We start from the raw sequence: 17679 nt of genomic DNA on the forward strand, positions 1-17679 counted from the left end.
GACGGTTGTTCTGAATTGTACACTTAGAAAGGCAGGGTTGTGTGGTATGGTTTGGTTGCACAACAAGTTGAATGTACTTAATGACAAACTCTGTGCTTAAAAATGGTTAAAATAGTATATTTTGAATTATGTGTATTCTACCAACAAACAAAAAACACCACTTTGGCACATTTAATACTGTTGTGGCATGTTTCTCAGAGGACATGAACTAACACACACTCCATTTAAAGGACCAAGTTTTTGCCATCTCTCAGATCACATATTTTTGGCAGGTACTTGACTTTTCAGTGAGTGAAATTCTTTCCTTAGCCTATTTATTGTATATTGTACAAGTCACTTTACTAGAATTCAAGTTCCAAAAAAGCAGTAACTCTAAACTGGCTCTTTTACCAACAAAAAGCCATAGTTTTTAAAAAAAATACAAAAGATAAATAAATACCACCACCACAGACATGTCAGGCCTTTAAAAACATTTTGAAACACTGTATTTTTTTCAGATAGTCTGAATAGAGAAACCTAAACAGTAATTCAAATTCATATTGTTTGCATTTATTTTCTCATCGTTTAGTTCACTGGAACTTTCAAAATAAGGAATATTAATTTGAAATAATAACTACAAGTTTTATGGAGAACTGAGCAGGACAGAAGTGAAAGGGAAAATTTGAATTCAGGTGTCTTTTCCTTTTTGTATATCAATCTTTGATTTTTACAAGAAAGATAAAATTACCATATACTCTAAAACTGCTAAAAAATGTTTTTAAATGAGGTAGATCCTGTACCAACTGATAGAAAGTATAGATAATTTGTAAAAGAATAGTGCAAATAAATGTTATAATAGGATTCTTTTTTGTAAAACAACTTATGTTTATATACGATGAGCACGAACAAAACATACCCTTAGTTTGGGATTGAAATTATAGGGTAGAAATTGACAGCACTGGGTTGACAGCTTTCATCTTTTGCATTACAGGTTTCTGTATGGTTTGAGTTTTTTAGAAAGCAATCATTTACCACTCACTTGAAATCAAAGTACAAGAATTTCTTAAAGGTATTAAAAATGAGAACGGAATATACTTTCTTTTTTCCAGTAAGACCCAACTTTGTTAGTAACGGATCACTATACAAATCAAACGCATGCTAGTATGACTTTTACAGGCATCTTGGTGAGGCATGAAATCCCTCCTTAGTAACTAGAAATGACCAGCAGTCTCTGAAAAGTGTCAATACTTTTTGAAAGAAGAGGGAAGCTTAATGAAAGAAGAGGGAAGAAACTGACAGATGGCATCTGACTGTTGTCCAGTTTGAATGGACTTGTCAAATTTGAGAGTTGAAGGCATGTTGTTTCTGAACTTACTTAAATTTGATTCAACTGATTCACAAAATCTTTCATCACCATAATTAGTGTTGCTGGGTTACCTGAAAAGTGTCCATACAAAGTAACAAACCAATACAAGGGAAACAAACCTCCGCAAGCTATGGGTCTCGATCCTTAAGTAATTAATCAGCCAACTTTGAAAGCTTCCCGTTTACAAACTACTCTCAGAGAGGAGTTCCTGCAACGTCCAGCTTCCACAGCTGAAAGTCAACTGAACTGGCTTGAGGCCCCCTCCTCGAGATGGGAACTCAGGGCTTGAGAGTTCTCTCTTCTTAAAGAGACAGAAGCCAACTTAAAGATTCACATTTAAAATTTTTTTATTTACTTTTCTTTTGATATCATTAATGTACAACTACTTGAAAAACATTATGGTTGCTAGATTCCCCCTATTATCAAGCCCCCACCACATACCCCATTACAGTCACTGTCCATCAGCATAGTAAGATGCTGTAGAATCATTACTTGTCTTCTCTGTGTATATACTGCCTTCCCCGTGCCCCCACGCCCCTACATTATGTGTGCTAACAGTAATGCCCCATTTTCCCCCTTATTCCTCCCTTCCCACCCATACTCCCCAGTCCCTTTCCCATTGGTAACTGTTAGTTCATTCTTGGGTTCTGTGAGTCTGCTGCTGTTTTGTTCCTACAGTTTTTCTTTGTTGTTATACTCCACAGATGAGTGAAATCATATGATACTTGTCTTTCTCCGCCTGGCTTATTTCACTGAGCATAATATCCTCTAGCTCCATCCATGTTGTTGCAAATGGTAGGATTTGTTTTCTTCTTTGGGTTGAATAATATTCCATTGTGTATATGTACCACATCTTCTTTATCCATTTGTCTACTGATGGACACTTAGGTTGCTTCCAGTTCTTGGCCATTGTAGATAGTGCTGCTATAAACATAAGGGTGCATATGTGTTTTTTATTTTGAACTCTATTTCAGGCAGATTGGTGAGTTCAGTTTCATTTGGGCCTTTATCTGGGGTTTTTGAGATTTTGGTGTGAACCGTGTTCTTTTGACATTTAATATTTCTGTGAGGTGCCCACTAGTGCCCAGAGGCTCCAGTCCCTGGAGCTGCTCAGCCCCTAGAGTGAGGTTGGGGGCCGTAGGGTCGCGGAGCTGCTGCCTGGGGGGAGGAGAGATCTGTTTCCTGATTCCCTCCAGCGCTGTCTGTCTCTGGTGTCAGAGCCAGTGGGCGGAGAACACAGGTGTAAGCCTCTGTGCTGCGCCTCTCTAGCTGTGGTGGGCGGGGCCTCCCTCTGGCTGGCCTGATGCCAGCACAGTGACTGTCGGTTTCCGAACACCCGCGGGCTAGGAAGGAGGCGCAGCAGGGTGCATGTCACAGTGGGGGGCCTCGGAGCTGAGCAGGCAGCCAAGGGGATGGAGCGCTTGAAGCTCCCCAAAGTTCCCAACCGGCTGGGCAGCAGGCGCAGACAAGCTCGTCCATCTCTCCCCTTCTCCTGCACAGCAAGCTCCACGCGAACCCCGCCCCTTCAGCAGCCCTCTGGCTGCAAGGAAGCCTCTCAGACAGCCTGCCTCTCCCGTGACCCAGCGTGGCCCGGTGTGGGTCCCATCCTCTACTAATGGCCGGAATGTCAAATCTCACAAGCACTCTGCCTGTCCGAGGCGCCCATCCTCTGGGGACCCACACAAAGTAGGTTTCTGCTCACAAAGCAGAGCCCTGGGACAGGGTGTTCGGCAGTCCCAGGCCTCCACCCCCTGCCCCTCCCTGATTCTCCTCCTCTCGCTGGTGAGCTGGGGCGGAGGAAGGGCTCGGGTACGCTGGATCAAGGCCTTCATTCGTTTCCCTTTTGGGTGAGGTCAGCTCTGTTCGTGAGTTGTGAGTACTGTCTGGTGCGGCCGTCTTTCCTGTTGCTGTTTTAGGGTTAGTTGCCTGAATTAACTACATTTTCATGCTATTTGTGGTTTTGGGAGTTCTCCGTCTCACCTCTCACGCCACCACCTTGAATCTTGAACTTCTCTTCGCCTATTTAAGAGTTTATGATTTTTCCAGATTACAAAATTACCACATATGAAAAATATAAAAAAATGTAAAGGTCATGTGTATATCATTACCTTGCAGATAATTTGGTAATATTTGAGTGCAATTATGTACATAAAGCTGTAAAGAAACCTTTCCCTACAATAAAATTTGGATATTTATAATTACATTCTGTTCATATTTATATTTTGTTTTTCTATTAGTATTAACAATGCTTACGTTATTTCATACTGTGTAAATGTTGTTTAAACAGATAATTTGTTATGTGGATATAGGAGAATTTACCTAATCATTTCCTGTAATTGTGGTGGTGGGAAATTATCCTGATGGTATTGTGGCCTCCAAAGATACTGTCCTAGAAGACAAAAACAGACACACAGACCAAATTAGGCTGTTTATATTGACTTAATAAATGATTCAAACACCGTAAGAAGCAAGGGAAAGAAGACAGAGTAGGTTTATATACTAGACTATAGTATTTGGATCCTGGCTTGGGCAACATTCACGTAGCCTGTCTCTTTCTCTCTGCCTCCACACCATTCCTTGCTGATGATGTGGTCCTGAGGACCAGGTGTGGGAATTGGCATTGGAACTCGGGAGTTGGAAGGGGCCTGGAGCCCATACACACACGCTCTGTTGGAGAAGTGCAGGGGCAAGCATGCCTGATCATAGGTCTCTTGTCAAAGCCCCTCTTGGGTATCAAGTGCTTGTCTTCCCCTGTCTCAGGAAGACGCTTTGGTCCAGAATGGGTACCAGCAGTGGGTGGCCAATTTTGGGTGCTCATGAGTACTAGGTGACCACTTGGTTCTTCGATCCCTTCCTGTCTATGTTTAGACCATATGTGTTCTACTTCATTTATAACTAACATGTCTTACAAGCTCCATGCTTGTTTACTCTCTGTATTTGATATGTCCTAAGTTCCATCCATCCAGTTGTTTTGTTCTGTAGAGCTGAACTGAGGAGTATTAAATGGCACAGCCAACACACATGGTACTTGTTTCCAATTTTTCTTGATTATAGATAATTCTTTGGACACATGTGAACAGAAACCTTTTTCAGCATTTCAGGAGGGATTACTAGAAGTGGAATTACATGGGCTGAAGCAAGATTTTTAGGGCTTTTAACACAGACTGTCCAGCTCCTACTGAAGAGGCAGGTAGGGGAGAGCACTCACTGCAGCTTCACACTTAGTGGTTTCTCCTCGCCCATCCCATGGGTGTGTAGGCAAGCATGTTTGTGTGTGTATATGTGTATCTGAATATAATTATTTTAAAGTACAAGTGTGATAGCATACCACATTTACTTTTTAGTATTTTGCTTTATATTTTGTCAGTTTTTGCATGTAAGTACATATAGAACAGCCCATTTTTTAAAATGGCTTCTTGGTATTGTGTCACATGTACACACCATAACTTATTTACCAAGACCCAGATCGATAGACATTTTTTGGACCCTAATACTTTGTTATCCTTAAAGGCTATCCGTGAACATATAGAATTTTGCATATATGTCGAATTATAAGATTACTTCTTAAAAGTAAAGTTGCTGAGCAAGAGGAATATAAATTTAAAAAACTGATTTATTTTTCTCAATTTGTCTGTGGAGGAAAGGTTTAAGAGAAGTCTTGTTTGCCACCCCTGTGTCCAAACTGTTTCACTTTTTGATCTTTGTCTTTACAAAAAATGATAGAGTATTGTTTTAATTTGCAGTTCTCTTGTAAGTGAGGTTGAGTGTCTCTTACTTATTGAAGAAGTGTCTTTTTTCCTGACAATTATTCATACTTTTGTGCCCTGTTATTTATGATTTCTTTTTAATTTTGTTATCATTAATCTACAATTACATGAGAAACATTATGTTTACTAGACTCTCCCCATCACCATGTCTCCCCAACATACCCCATTACAGTCACTGTTCATCAGCATACTAAGATGCTATACAGGGACTACTTGTCTTCTCTGTGTTGTACAGCCCTCCCCTGCCCACCCCCCCTACATCATGTCTGTTAAGAGTAATGCCTCCTATTTTTCCCCCCTTACCCCTCCCTTAACACTCATCCTCTCCAGTCCCTTTCCCTTTGGTAACTGTTAGTCCATTCTTGGGTTTTGTGAGTCTGCTGCTGTTTTGTTCCTACAGTTTTTTTCTTTATTGTTATACTCCACAGATGAGTGAAATCATTTGATACTTGTCTTTCTCCGCCTGGCTTATTTCAGTGAGTACCATACCCTCTAGCTTCATCCATGTTGTTGCAAATGGTAGTATTTGTTTTCTTCTTACGGCTGAATAATATTCCCTTGTGTATATGTACCACATCTTCTTTATTCATCTACTGACAGACACTTACATTGCTTCCATTTGTTTGCTACTGTAAACAGTGCTGTGATAAACATAGGGGTGCATATGTCTTTTCAAAGTGGGCTGCTGCATTCTTAGGGTAAATTCCTAGAAGTGGAATTCCTGGGTCAAATGGTATTTGTATTTTTAGTTTTTTGAAGAACCTCCATACTGCTTTTCAGAATGGTTGAACTAATTTACATTCCCACCAGCAGTGTAGGAGGGTTCCCCTTTCTCCACATCCTCACCAACATTTGTTGTTGTTTGTCTTTTGGATGGTGGTGATCCTTACTGGTGTGAGGTGATATCTCATTGTGCATTGACATACAATCTTATGAAGGTTTCACATGAGTAATATTGTGGTTTCAACATTCACCCATATTATCAAGTCCTCCCCTACCCCATTTCAATCCCTATCCATCAGCATAGTAAGATGCTATAGAGTCATTACTTGTCTTCTCTTCAGGAGTGTTTTAAAGTTTTCTTTGTATACATTCTGTGCATTTTAAAAGTTTATTCTTCCATATATTTTTCTTTTATTTTAGTACTTTTGCAGGAAGATATTTACTCTCATGTGTTTTCTGACTGTTCATGTATCTATATGAAATCTGTTGACTTTTCTCAGTTGTGTAGCCTCCAACTCTTATTGTGTAGTACTTCTATTTGGTTGTTTTGGAGGCATCCAGGGATACAGTCATATTGTATCTGTTAGCTCTTATGCCACATTTAGTAGTTCAAAGCACTGGACGTTTCATATTGATCATGAGTTTGTCGGTTCTTCTGGTCTTGACTGGGCTCTTGTACATAGTTTGGAGCTGCCTGGAGGTAGGCTGGCTTAGGATGGCATTGGGTGAGACAACTGTGCTCTTCTCATGTCCTTTACTTTTTAGTACCCCAACAGACTAGACTGGGCATGTTCTTAAATCAGCTCTATCATGTTCCCATGGGGTTGTAGAGGAGCAAGGGGAAGGAGAATGCACAGGGACCTTTTCAAGCCTTTATTTTTTCCCTCAGGTCTTCCAGTGTCTTAATGGCCAAGGCAAGTCATATGGACAAGCCCAGATTCAAGAGGTAGGGAAATAGACTTTGCCTCTTTATGTGAACTGCAGTGTCAAAGGGCAGGGATCAAGGAGAGGTCAAGCATGGGGGTCATCAGTACAATCTGTACATAGTGATAGTTCTCCATATTTCTTTCCAGTTTTGGTTTTTTCTAATTTCTTTCTCTTGCCTATTCACATTGGTTAACTCCTCCAGAACAATGTTTAACAATAATCTGTGGTGATGGTTGTTTTCAAAGAGCCAGCATTTGGATTCATTGGTTACACTTTTTCTGTTCTCTGATTGCATTTCTGCTTTTCTTTTCTTTGTTATCTTTTCCTTATTTAATTTGTTGCTGTTGTGGGTCTCTAACTTATCTGGTCAGCTGCTATAGCTGTTGATGTTAATACCCCTCCCCATCACTTGACCAGGCCTGGCCCTCTTCTCGGCTGCTGTCATGTTGACTGGTACCAGCTCACAGCTGAGCCTCCTTGGAATCATCCTAGACCCATGGAAGTTCACTTTCTGGGAAACACGAGAGGTTCTGCTTGCTCCTTGGGAATGATGAACTGATAGAGTGCACGACTCCGAGGTGCATTTATACTCCAGGGCTTCCCATTGAGTCAGGCTGAAGCAAACCTGCAGCCAAGCCCACATCTTTGCAAGCTCCCCAGTCGCCCACTTGTGGGGAAAGCCTCCTGAGGCCCCACTGATGCCTGGAATCACACTGCATGCCCTTGCTACCACTTGCTTGGTGGTCACTTCCCCACCTACACTCCCAAAGATGGTTTATTGTTTGCCAAGCAACTCCAGGCCTTTTTGGCACTCTTCAACTAGGGAGAACTTTTCTTGGAGTATTTTTTGTCTGTGCTTGCTGGAGAATCTGGGTTGGAAGATTCTACAGTGTCTTGTCTGGCTTAGATGGGTGGCAATAAGGAAACCCAGAGAATTTGCTGCCATGTCATTCCTCAGGTCCTGAGTTCCCTCAGATAGTCTGACTTCTTTTTTGCACCTTTCAGAGTCTTCCTGTGCCTGTTTATTGTGTGATGTCCAGGATTTGTTAGTTTGTAGGAGGATCTGGGAGGAATGGGGATATTACATCTTGGCAAAATTGGCCCTTTATTATCCTTACAGTACTTCTGCCTGAAGAGCTTATAATAATAAAATAACTAGGGAGTGATGAGCTTTGAGTATTTATTACCTTTATTTAAAAATATAAATATCATTTATACAAAGTGTAACTTTGTATAAATTAAGTTTGAGTAATTTATTTATCAAACCAAAGTCAGGTTTGTTGAGGAGCAGACCACAAGGTGGGACTAGATATGCAAGCAACTTAGGGGGCAGCATGTGTGTGGGCAGGCTGACATCTGGCGGTGAGAAAAGGAGGGTGCAGGGCAGCGGTGGGGGAGTCTCAGTGGGTCGGTAGGGGCTCCCTGGGCCCGAGTTGTCTGTTGGGCAGGAATGGCCTGACTGTAGAGCCTGGCTGTGCTCCATCACCAGCTGGAACAGTGGGAGAGAAAAGTAGCCTTGGTGTGAACACCACAGTAAGTTCCAAGGTATGGCCACTGGAGGCTTTGGGGAAGATGCTCCCTGCTGCAGGTTCTCTTAAAGGAAACCCTAAGCAACCCTCCTTATGGCCGCCATAGTCCACCCCTTGTACTGCACAGGTCAGTTCATTCTCCCCCATCTCCTCAAGTGCTGGTCTTGAGTCATTTCAGACCATGAAAACGTCCTTTACTCCTGCAGAGATGTTGGAATCTTGTTTCAAGATTGTCTTGTCAGGAAATCCTTCCTGCCTCCCATTTCCCCCCACCCCTGTTTTGAACACACAGCCTATGTTACATACACAGGGGGCCTTCTTTGACACATAGTATCTAACAAGAGATACAAAGAGATGAAACAAAGATGCTCCTTCTAGCAGGTCCCTAGGTCTGGAGGCTCTTCTCAGAGTCACCAGCAATTCAGAGTGTTAATGCCCATTTTGTGTCTGTCATCGACTCTTATGATCTAAGTCTTGATGAAATGAGAGCTTTGACAGTTCAGAGAGTGAAGTTTATCATGGGTCTACCTCTGTTAAGACGTGCAATTCAGGAACAGGTAAGTGTCATTGTCACTGTATTGTAATGTGTGTCGGTGAGAGAGAAAGAGAGACAGAGAGAAAGAGGTTTTGGTTTCGTTTGCTTCTGTGACCTGTGAAAGGATACTTATTTTGTCCTGGGGCAAACTGACAATATCCTCAGTATGGCGAATGCCCTCTTCTGCCCCTTTTCTGCCCCACTGCCCATTACCCTAATAGACCCTTTACCTTGGCCCCCACATTTACTCCTCCTAAGCTCAGAGGCTAGGGAATAGGGGAAACAGGAGAAGTAATGAAATATTTGTTCACAAAACAAAGATTATCTTGGGCATAAAATTTCAAATATCTGAGAAGTGTAATTAACTCATCTTATAGGCTTTTGAAGCATGTTAGACTTGTCCAAAATGTATGAGCTATTTGTCTGAAAAGTGCCCTACTAAATTTAATTAAATTATTTAGTCAGTGTAACCTCATTAAAAAGAAAAAAGGAAAGAAAGATGGGTCTGAGGATTCTTGTGTGGTGCTAGCATTAGGAGCCATATATTAGCCAAGTTTAAACCTCGGTCCACTCCATTCAGCTTCATGGCCTTCTTAATCCTAACACTTAAGTAAGGGAAAATGAAACCCCTCCTGGGGAGACACCATGGGGAGGGGCCTGAACTGGTGATGAGCTTCAGCTTTAGAGGAGGCCCCAGGCCTCTCCTGCAGGGGGCTGGCCCCTTCCTGGCCAGTGTGGTCTGTGGCGGGATCGCTGAGGTTCTCCCCATTCAGGAGGCCACTGGGGGCTGGTTCCTCTGTGCAGTGTGGATCAGAGCCGTGGGGGGCCTAAGGTCCCTGTTTGAGAATAGATCACACCCTATGACCCCCTTTGGCTGGCTGTCCCGAGGAGGCAAGGACAGAACTCGGCGTCGGTTTGTCAGCAAGAAATTACAGGCAGAACTTTGCACCTCCTGTTGAGAGACTGTAGCCACCTCCAAGGTGACAAGGAGGTGGTATTGCCACACTCAGATGGAGAGTGTGTGGAAGGAAAACTAGAGTGATGCATGCTGCAAAGCCTAAAAAATCATTTCACACCAAGCAGTCTGGCAAGGTAGATTTGCAAGCTAGGAGGCTACCTCTCAACATGCATTTAGAGCTGAGGAAACAACCAATAAAGGAAGAAGAAAAGAAAAAAACCCAAACCCTCTTTGCTTTCAGTCACTTTCTCTATCAGTCTGGCCTCCAAATGTATCTGGCGTGGGGCTGGTTGGAAGGTGTAATCCTGACATATGGCCAGTCTCAGCCCAACGTGTCTGTGGCTTAACTTTGCATCCATGCTCAAGACCCGGATGTGAGGGTTGATCCTTTAATGAGGTTTACTAATGGCTGTGTGACCCACTGAGTCTGGAGGATTAGCCTGTATAATTGTGTTCCTGATGAAGCATGTTGAGTCCTGGATCCAATTATCTTCCTGTTCTCCTGGTTCCCTTCGTGGTCTTAGGCCATCCGGAAGACTCTGTCCTGGATGATTAGATATAATTCCTCCAGGAGGCACAGGATTGGCCCTAGACGGCCCCTCCAGTTCATTTCTGTTAGTTATGGCACTTAATTAAGTGCCTGTTTGGCACTTCTCTGTGTGAATTCAAAAAAGCTACGGAGCCAGAAGGCCGGCCAGCTGCCCGGTCATCAGTGTGGCAGGCTCACCGTGTCGGGTGGATGTCCTGAAACTCAGCAGCACTGAGAGTGTTTGAAGGCTCTCAGATTCCACCCTACAAACACTGGGGGAGCACTCATGTCCAGGAATGAAGTATTACATGGCCCATTGTGCCTCTTAGTGAAACATGGCTACACTGCCTGTTCAGAGTGTTCCAGGTCCCTCCAGCTTTCCCTGCCCCATTTCGTGTTGCTGTTAACTTCTGTGGGTGATCTGCTGAGCTCCGAGGCAGAACGCAGTGTGTGTGGAGTAATGAAGTGTTCTCAAGGACAAGTGAGGAATGAGCCCCATTCGTTTCGGGTCTCTATGAACAGTCCACAGGCCAAGAATAAGCCATTAAAATATTTCCACTCTATGTTTCCCTTCTGCCATCTGCATTAGATTTGAAATGTTCTAATAATTTTAAAAGGAAACAAGAGTATCTGAGTTGACTACAGAGTGTGCACACACACACATGTGCACACAGTGTGAGCACCATCAGTGCACCTGGTCGACTCCTCCACCTATTTCCAGTGACATCACGTTTGTGCGTCAGCCAGCTGCTGGCACCATGCGGATTCCTGCAGGGCTGGATCGTGGGCAGGGGAAGTCACCGACACCCTGTATTTCCTGAGGAGAGAGGAAGCAGGTGGGACGTCTACTCTGAGCAGTGCTAGGACTACAGCTGTGGCCTGCCCTCGGGTGCCTTATCCTGTGTGTGTGGCCGCTTCCTCTGAGTCACTGGCCCCTGGAAGCTGGCAGAGGCTGATGACCTGCACCCAAATCACCATAGCCAATAACAGCAGCTCAAAACTTACTGACTTTATGTCATTCACAGTGCTAAGAACTTTATATGGATGATCTTGCCTCATATTCGCAATAGCTAGCATGATATTCCCATTTTACAGAAGGGTAAACAGAAGCTGAGTGTTGGGTAGTGAGTTATACATATAACTGGTGGAGCATGGATTCAAACCCAGGTGGTCTGCTTCCTGAGCCCACTACAATCTTGTGGTTCTGGTGCCTGGCTACACTCCTGGTGGGACTTCCCTAACTCCTGCTGTCTGGGCCTTTCTCAACCTGGTCAGAGGAACATTTAAATCTCCAGGTGATCTGTGCATCCTGGCTTGAGTACTGCTGCACTGCCCTTTCCAGGTCCCCCGTGCTTTCTCCCCCTTCAGCATTTGGTCCCTGCCAGTTGTGGTTCAGGGACGACTCGTAGGAATGCTCCATCTCAGCATTTACTCCCCCTGGGAGGAGGGAGCCAGGTGGAGTCAGGCTGCTCCTGGCCAAACGTGGTGAGGCGTGGGGACAGAGGGGAGGACAATGAAGCACCCGCTCCATGATAGCTCCCTGCCCTGTCTTCTTTCCCATCCTGAGCTCTGCTCACCCTCAGCCTCAGGGCATGAACAGGTGGTGGGCATGGGAGCCTCATCATTTTCTAAACCAGTGGTTTTCCAAGCATGGTCTGAGGACCTCTGGGGGTGCCCAAGACACTTTCAGGTACTGTTTGAAGAGCAGATGCCCAACTACCTGAGTGCATGACACCAGATTTTCATTAAACTTCAACCCAAACAACCCCATGGTGACTGATGGAGTGCAGAAGCAGAGAGGAGCATCTGGCTGTCTTTTATTAAGCCAGATGCTCAAACAATCTGTAAAAGTGCAGGACAATGCCATTCTTCTCACCGATTGCTTTTTGGTTTGGAAATTACGATTATTTTTGTAAGAATTACGTTATTTATATTAACATGTAATGGGATTATTATTGTTACTTTTTAAATGAATAATCATTTTAAAACATCTCAGTTTTAATTACTGTTATGGTAAAATGATAGGTAGAATCTGGATAAGCAAAAGCTCTTTGGTATTGTCAGTAATTTTTGAGAGTCTAAAGGGGTTCAGAGACCATAAATTTTGAGAACCACTGACCTAAATCATCCACTGTTTTCTCAGGAAGCCCAATTTCACATCAACTTGGAGGAGAATTGGAAGGAGGTGTGGGGCTTTATATTTATTATGACTCTCTATTATTTTGATTATTTTGATCGGGATTTTAGATAGTCTCAGTTTGGGATGGTTTTTAAATGTTTTTATGTTTAGAGAAATACCAGGTAGGTGATCAAATCTAAAATGGAATGGTCCTCCTTGCCACCCTACTTCCTGTACACTTCCCTGTTCTTTCTGGGGCAGTTTTACATGTTCCTTTATACCTTCATCCAGGCAGGATGAAGGTGGGCACACCCCAGACTGCACTGAAGGCAGTGATTGAATATGGAACCTGTCCCTGAGGGCAGGGGACATCTGACCCATGGAGCACCAGGGAAACATCAAACAAAAGAACCCTAAGTCTGATGGAAGAGTGCACCCAGCTTGAGTGGGCACGGCTTCACTGTTGGGACACCAGTGGAACAATGACAATTGGGCAAAAACTTTGAGACTTGACCCCATGTCGTGACAAAGCCCTTATGCACCTGGGCCATTGTGTAGGGATCATTTTCCTGTGGGAGCTCACATTCCTGGTTATGGGCCAGAGGAACAAAGCTCCCTTCAGTATTCTCTGCTCTCTCTCTTAAGAGTGCTCTTTACTGTTGAAAACCACCACCACCCAATCTATTCCACCTAAGGAGTTAGGTCAGGTGGTTAATAGAATTTTTGACCACTATGCAATTTGTTGTTTAAAAAAGTCTTTATCCTAGTAAATCTGAGTTTGCAATCTTTTCTTCCTAATTAAGGGACAAGAAAGACTTGCCCTTCATTTGCCCTACGTGACCATTTGTTATGGGAGACCCTCACACCAGCACTAGTCAACAAAATTCTAACAGCACTGCTCGCACCAAGCAGTGGTACCTTTGCTGAAAGCCACGGCCCACTTCCCTGGCACTCCACGTCGCTGATGCTGACATTTCCAGCATCCCACACACACATTGGGCCACCCCAATTTCATGAGTACTGAACAGCTCAGGGTATCAGACGTACCCTACGTAGGACACCAGCACCCTTCATGTACCTGCTGTTCCCCTGCCCCGGGGGCCCCTTGGGAATCGCTATGCATAGCAGCCCAGGCCGCCGCTGCCCGGCCGTGGCCCCTGGGCCCCCGCTGCGACGCCGCCATCTTGGTAAGGGGCGCGCGGGGAAGCTCTCGCAGGCTGGAATCACCGCACACCCTGCGTCTCGTCGAGGGGTTGGGGCGAGGCCTGGATTAAGAGGCCCAGGGGACTTCCAAACGCGGCGACCGTGCGCCCCTAGGATCCAGGTGAGGGAACTTGGGGTCTGGTCCTTAGGAATTGGGAACGACACAAGAATGGCAAAGAACACGGTAATAGTCTCAAACGCCATCTCCCTGTTGACATGCCTCCATTCTCCCCTTCCCCCTCAGATCTGTCCCAGACCTCAACGCTGCCACCTACTTTATGCCTGTTGTCGGCCCCACGACCACCCAGAAGAGCGTCCCCACAACTCGTGAACCACTCGGCGCAAACCTGTCGGGCCCTCTAAAGCCTAGGCCGGGCAGGGGGCGGGGCGAGCGGCAGTGACGCGACCGTTGCTATGGGAACCCGCCGCTCGTTCAGGCTTAGGAGCGGAAGCCAGAGCTGCCACCGGCTGCCCGCTACCTGCTGCCCGCCTTCCCACTTCGGGCTCTCCCTGCGGGGCGGTAAGGGAAGCCGGGCTGAAGGAAGGGAGGGAGTGGATGTAGCCTCCGAGCGAAGACCGGAGCCGCGGGTCGTAAGCCGAGGCCCCTGAGCCTCTGCCGTAACCGCGAGGAAGGAGGGCAAGCGCAGAGCAGCGTCCGCCCGGCGCCAGATCGCGCACCCGGCCCTCCGCCCAGACACGGACCGCACGGTTCGTTCCGGCCCCTGCACCGCGCGGTCTCAGCCCGGCCGGTGACCTCGGCGAATCCGCAACACCGGCCGGCTCCCACCGGGGCCCAGGCTCTCTTCGTCGCCGCCTCCGCCTGCGCCTCTGTCCCCTCCTCTGCCCCCGCTCCGTCCGCGACCCCAGCCCCGGCCCCGCCCCCGCCAACCTCGGCCGCGGCACCGGCCGCGACCCCCACCCGGGAGGCCCAGTCGTGGGTGCGATGCTGCCCAGCTCAATCCAGATTTCAGGGGAGCCGCTGTCAGGCGCCGAGGTGCGGGACATCTGCCGCGGCCTGCGCGACAACGCCGTGCGCCTGCTCTCACTGCGCGGCTGTCGCCTCTGCGACCGCGACTTCGGCCGCATCTGCAGGGCCCTGGCCGGGGCCGCGTCCCTGGCGCAGCTCAACCTTAACCTGGGTGTCGTTTCCAGCCCTAGTCGCATCAAGCAGCTGGCGGAGGCGCTGCGGACCAACCGCTCCATCCAGTCCCTCTTGTGAGTGCACTCCCTCGCAAGCGGTCCCGGGCCCTGCATCCCTCCTTTCGCCCTCCGCCACTTCCTATTCGTCCGCACTCCTTCCTTTACCTGTCTTTCCACTCACCTACCATCTCGCCCTATACATACATCTCATCCCTCTGCCCATGCCTCCACAATGCCCTCCAAGCATCTATCTCATCTGCGGACTTTGCACACGCAGCCCCACGCCAAATGAGATGGGATACCACCCCCTTCTGAAAAGGCGTATGTACCTCACTACTTAATCACCCGCAGTAACTTCTCGCGGAATATTCCCCAGAGCGAATAGTTCCTTCAGACTGGACCCCTTCCCCTACATTCTGCTCACTGAAGAATCCCAATCCACCACCCTTTCTCTGTTCTCTGTCCTGGATCCCAGTCCCTGCCCCAGAAAAGAAACCAGACTCCCCTTCTGCCTGTACTCCTTTAAAATCTAGAATTTTCTTTCTCCCTTCCCAAGACCTCTCCTAAATGCTGTTACTGAGTGCCCGCCTCAACTCTAGGGCTCCCATAAAGGAGGGTGCCTCTTCCCCTTACAGAGAGGGCCGATGAAAGCAGTAACCTCTGCTCTCTGGTCTCACCACCAGCCTGCATGGGAGTCCCCTGACAGATGCAGGGCTGGCCTTGCTGAACCCAGCCCTGGCCCTGCACCCTGCCCTTGTGGCTCTGGACCTGGGGGACTGCATGCTGGGTGATGAAGCCATCAACCTCATCTGTGGCCTCCTCCCCCCAGATGGAGCCAAGTCTGGTGAGCAGGGTCCTGCGGAGGGTATGAGCTGGTATGGCCTTGAAGAGTTAAGTGCAGAGGGCAGGGAGCATAGCCGAAAGTTGAGGGCTCTGACAGTATGCGTACAATGCTTTTTAAACCCTGTCAGGAAGGAGAAACACTGGGGGCTGAGCAGTATGGAGACTCAGGCCTCCAGGCTGTGGTGGGCAGGGAAGGTACGGGTCTCTAATGGCCCTGGAGCTCAGAGGTGGAGGGTGGGATGGCTCCCAGCCACTGCCTGCCAGAGTAGGGTGGGGCCAGGGTAATGGGGACGACTTGAGGAGAGCCTGACCTCCATCCCTGGTACTCCCCAGGCTTGAAGGAGCTAACACTGAGTGCCAACCCTGGCATCACCCCTAAGGGCTGGAGCCGCCTTGCCATTGCTGTGGCCCACAGCTCCCAGGTCCGCGTCCTCAATCTGGACTACAATCCCCTAGGTGAGGCTCAAGAAAGCCCCCTGTGATTCCCCCACCCAAGAAACTGGGACTATCAGTTGGTAACCCCCACACTGGAGGGGCAGAAGGTCAGGGAGTGGGTTCTGGAAGGTAGTAAAGGAGCCACCTCTGTGGAGGAACAGATGACCAACAGGTACATCAAAGCCTCTGTTACCACCCATTCACTCACCAATCACAGTGCTCCCATCCTGGCTGCCTACCAATCCTAAATGCTTTCTGGCCTGGGGGTGGGTCTAAGTTTGTTGGAGCAATGGGGAAAGCTGTGGGAGGAAGGGTTAGCAGGCCTGAGTTTAAATGCAGATGAGTATGTGCTCTCTCCCCAGGTGACCACGTGGCAGGGATGCTGGCTGTGGCCGTGGCCTCCAGCCGCACCTTGGAGGTCCTAGACTTGGAGGGCACAGGGCTCACTAACCAGTCAGCTCAGGTGAGTCTTCATGTTTGGGGATGGACCAGGGGTTGGAGTGGAGGTTAGCCGGTGTGCCTGGGGACATACCAAAGGGGTGGCATATTGCGGCTGAGGAGGCACCCTGTGTTCATCCTTTTCCACACTCTTCCCCACCTCAGACCCTGCTGGACATGGTAGAAAATTACCCCACAGCTTTGCGGAGCCTGGTGTTGGCTGAGAACAGCATTAGCCCAGAGCTGCAGCAGCAGATCTGTGACCTCCTCTCTGAGGGGGAGGAGGAGGAGGAGGTGAAAGGAGGGGCTGGTGATGCCCAGGAACGAGAGAGAAGGCAGGAGCCTGCTGCCCACCAGAGGGGCAGCAGCTCCTGGATGTGCCCCGGTGGTAAGAGCCCTCAAGGTTGATCATATATCCATGTCTGAAAGTGGCTTGAGACCCCAAGGATGAGTGGGTGTGGGAAGCCTAGGCCACCTCTCACCTATTTGTGGTCCCCAGTGGAGGAATGAATGGTGAATGGTGGTCTGAATACCCTTCTGCCCTTCTGCCCTTCCACAGATCCCAGCTCTCAGATGGTGCTAATGACATCAGGACTAGGGGACAGTCTGTTGGCAGAGACCGAGATGTGACTCTCCATTTGGGCCCATCAGTACATTTGTCTGTCCCAGCACTTTGCCCCAGATGTCAGGGCCAGGCCCAGGCCCTGGGGCTTGGGGAGGGCGGGGGGAGGAGTGGGAAGTGCCTGGGGCTCTGGCAGCTCGTGGCAGTGTGGTGGGAGGCTCTGGAAGCTGTGACTGAGCAACAGCCTTTGGGGCACTTGAACCCAAGGCGGTGCCTCTGGACTTGCTGGCAGCTCTGGCTGCAGCCCGCTGTCTCGGAAGAGATTTTATGAACTCTACAACCTGGCGTGTGGCTGTGGTCACTGGGGCTGGCAGTAGGGGAAGAACTGGAACTACCACGAGACACCACTAGGGGACAGTGCCGCTTCATGGCCTAAGCTCTACGTAGCTTCCACGGGTCCCAAGTGTCTCACGGGTCTCGCTCAGGTCTCCGACTTCTAGGACCTGGGGTTCTTAGCCGACACCTAACACAGGCCCTGTAAGGACTAGAACTAAGGTAAAGAGCCCACCTCCAGAGTTGGCCTGGACTGACCCTCAAGGAGAAACTCTGGCCCTGGCAAGGCTACA

At 47.8% G+C, this 17679-nt stretch overlaps 1 protein-coding gene across 1 annotated transcript; it reads left to right on the forward strand.

Annotated features, from left to right (window-relative positions):
• Positions 1 to 13627: 13627 nt before the first annotated feature.
• LRRC73 (leucine rich repeat containing 73) lies at positions 13628 to 17393 on the forward strand. Its single transcript, XM_017675371.3, has 7 exons — positions 13628 to 13756; positions 13880 to 14850; positions 15459 to 15619; positions 15952 to 16074; positions 16416 to 16516; positions 16657 to 16879; positions 17051 to 17393. The coding sequence occupies exons 2-7, from the start codon at positions 14579 to 14581 to the stop codon at positions 17119 to 17121; spliced, it is 951 nt and encodes a 316-aa protein (XP_017530860.1). The 5' UTR covers positions 13628 to 13756; positions 13880 to 14578; the 3' UTR covers positions 17122 to 17393.
• Positions 17394 to 17679: the final 286 nt, after the last annotated feature.

The sequence above is a fragment of the Manis javanica genome, chromosome 16, assembly GCF_040802235.1.
Source record: "Manis javanica isolate MJ-LG chromosome 16, MJ_LKY, whole genome shotgun sequence".
Lineage (NCBI taxonomy): Eukaryota > Metazoa > Chordata > Mammalia > Pholidota > Manidae > Manis > Manis javanica.

What these genes read in the sequence shown, in the direction of transcription:
- LRRC73 (XM_017675371.3), top strand. Translation starts at nt 14,579, where the DNA reads ATGCTGCCCAGCTCAATCCAGATTTCAGGGGAGCCGCTGTCAGGCGCC. An exon ending in CGCTCCATCCAGTCCCTCTT is followed by an intron (nt 14,851 to 15,458) that starts GTGAGTGCACTC and finishes TCTCACCACCAG; the next exon opens with CCTGCATGGGAGTCCCCTGA. An exon ending in TCACTAACCAGTCAGCTCAG is followed by an intron (nt 16,517 to 16,656) that starts GTGAGTCTTCAT and finishes TCCCCACCTCAG; the next exon opens with ACCCTGCTGGACATGGTAGA.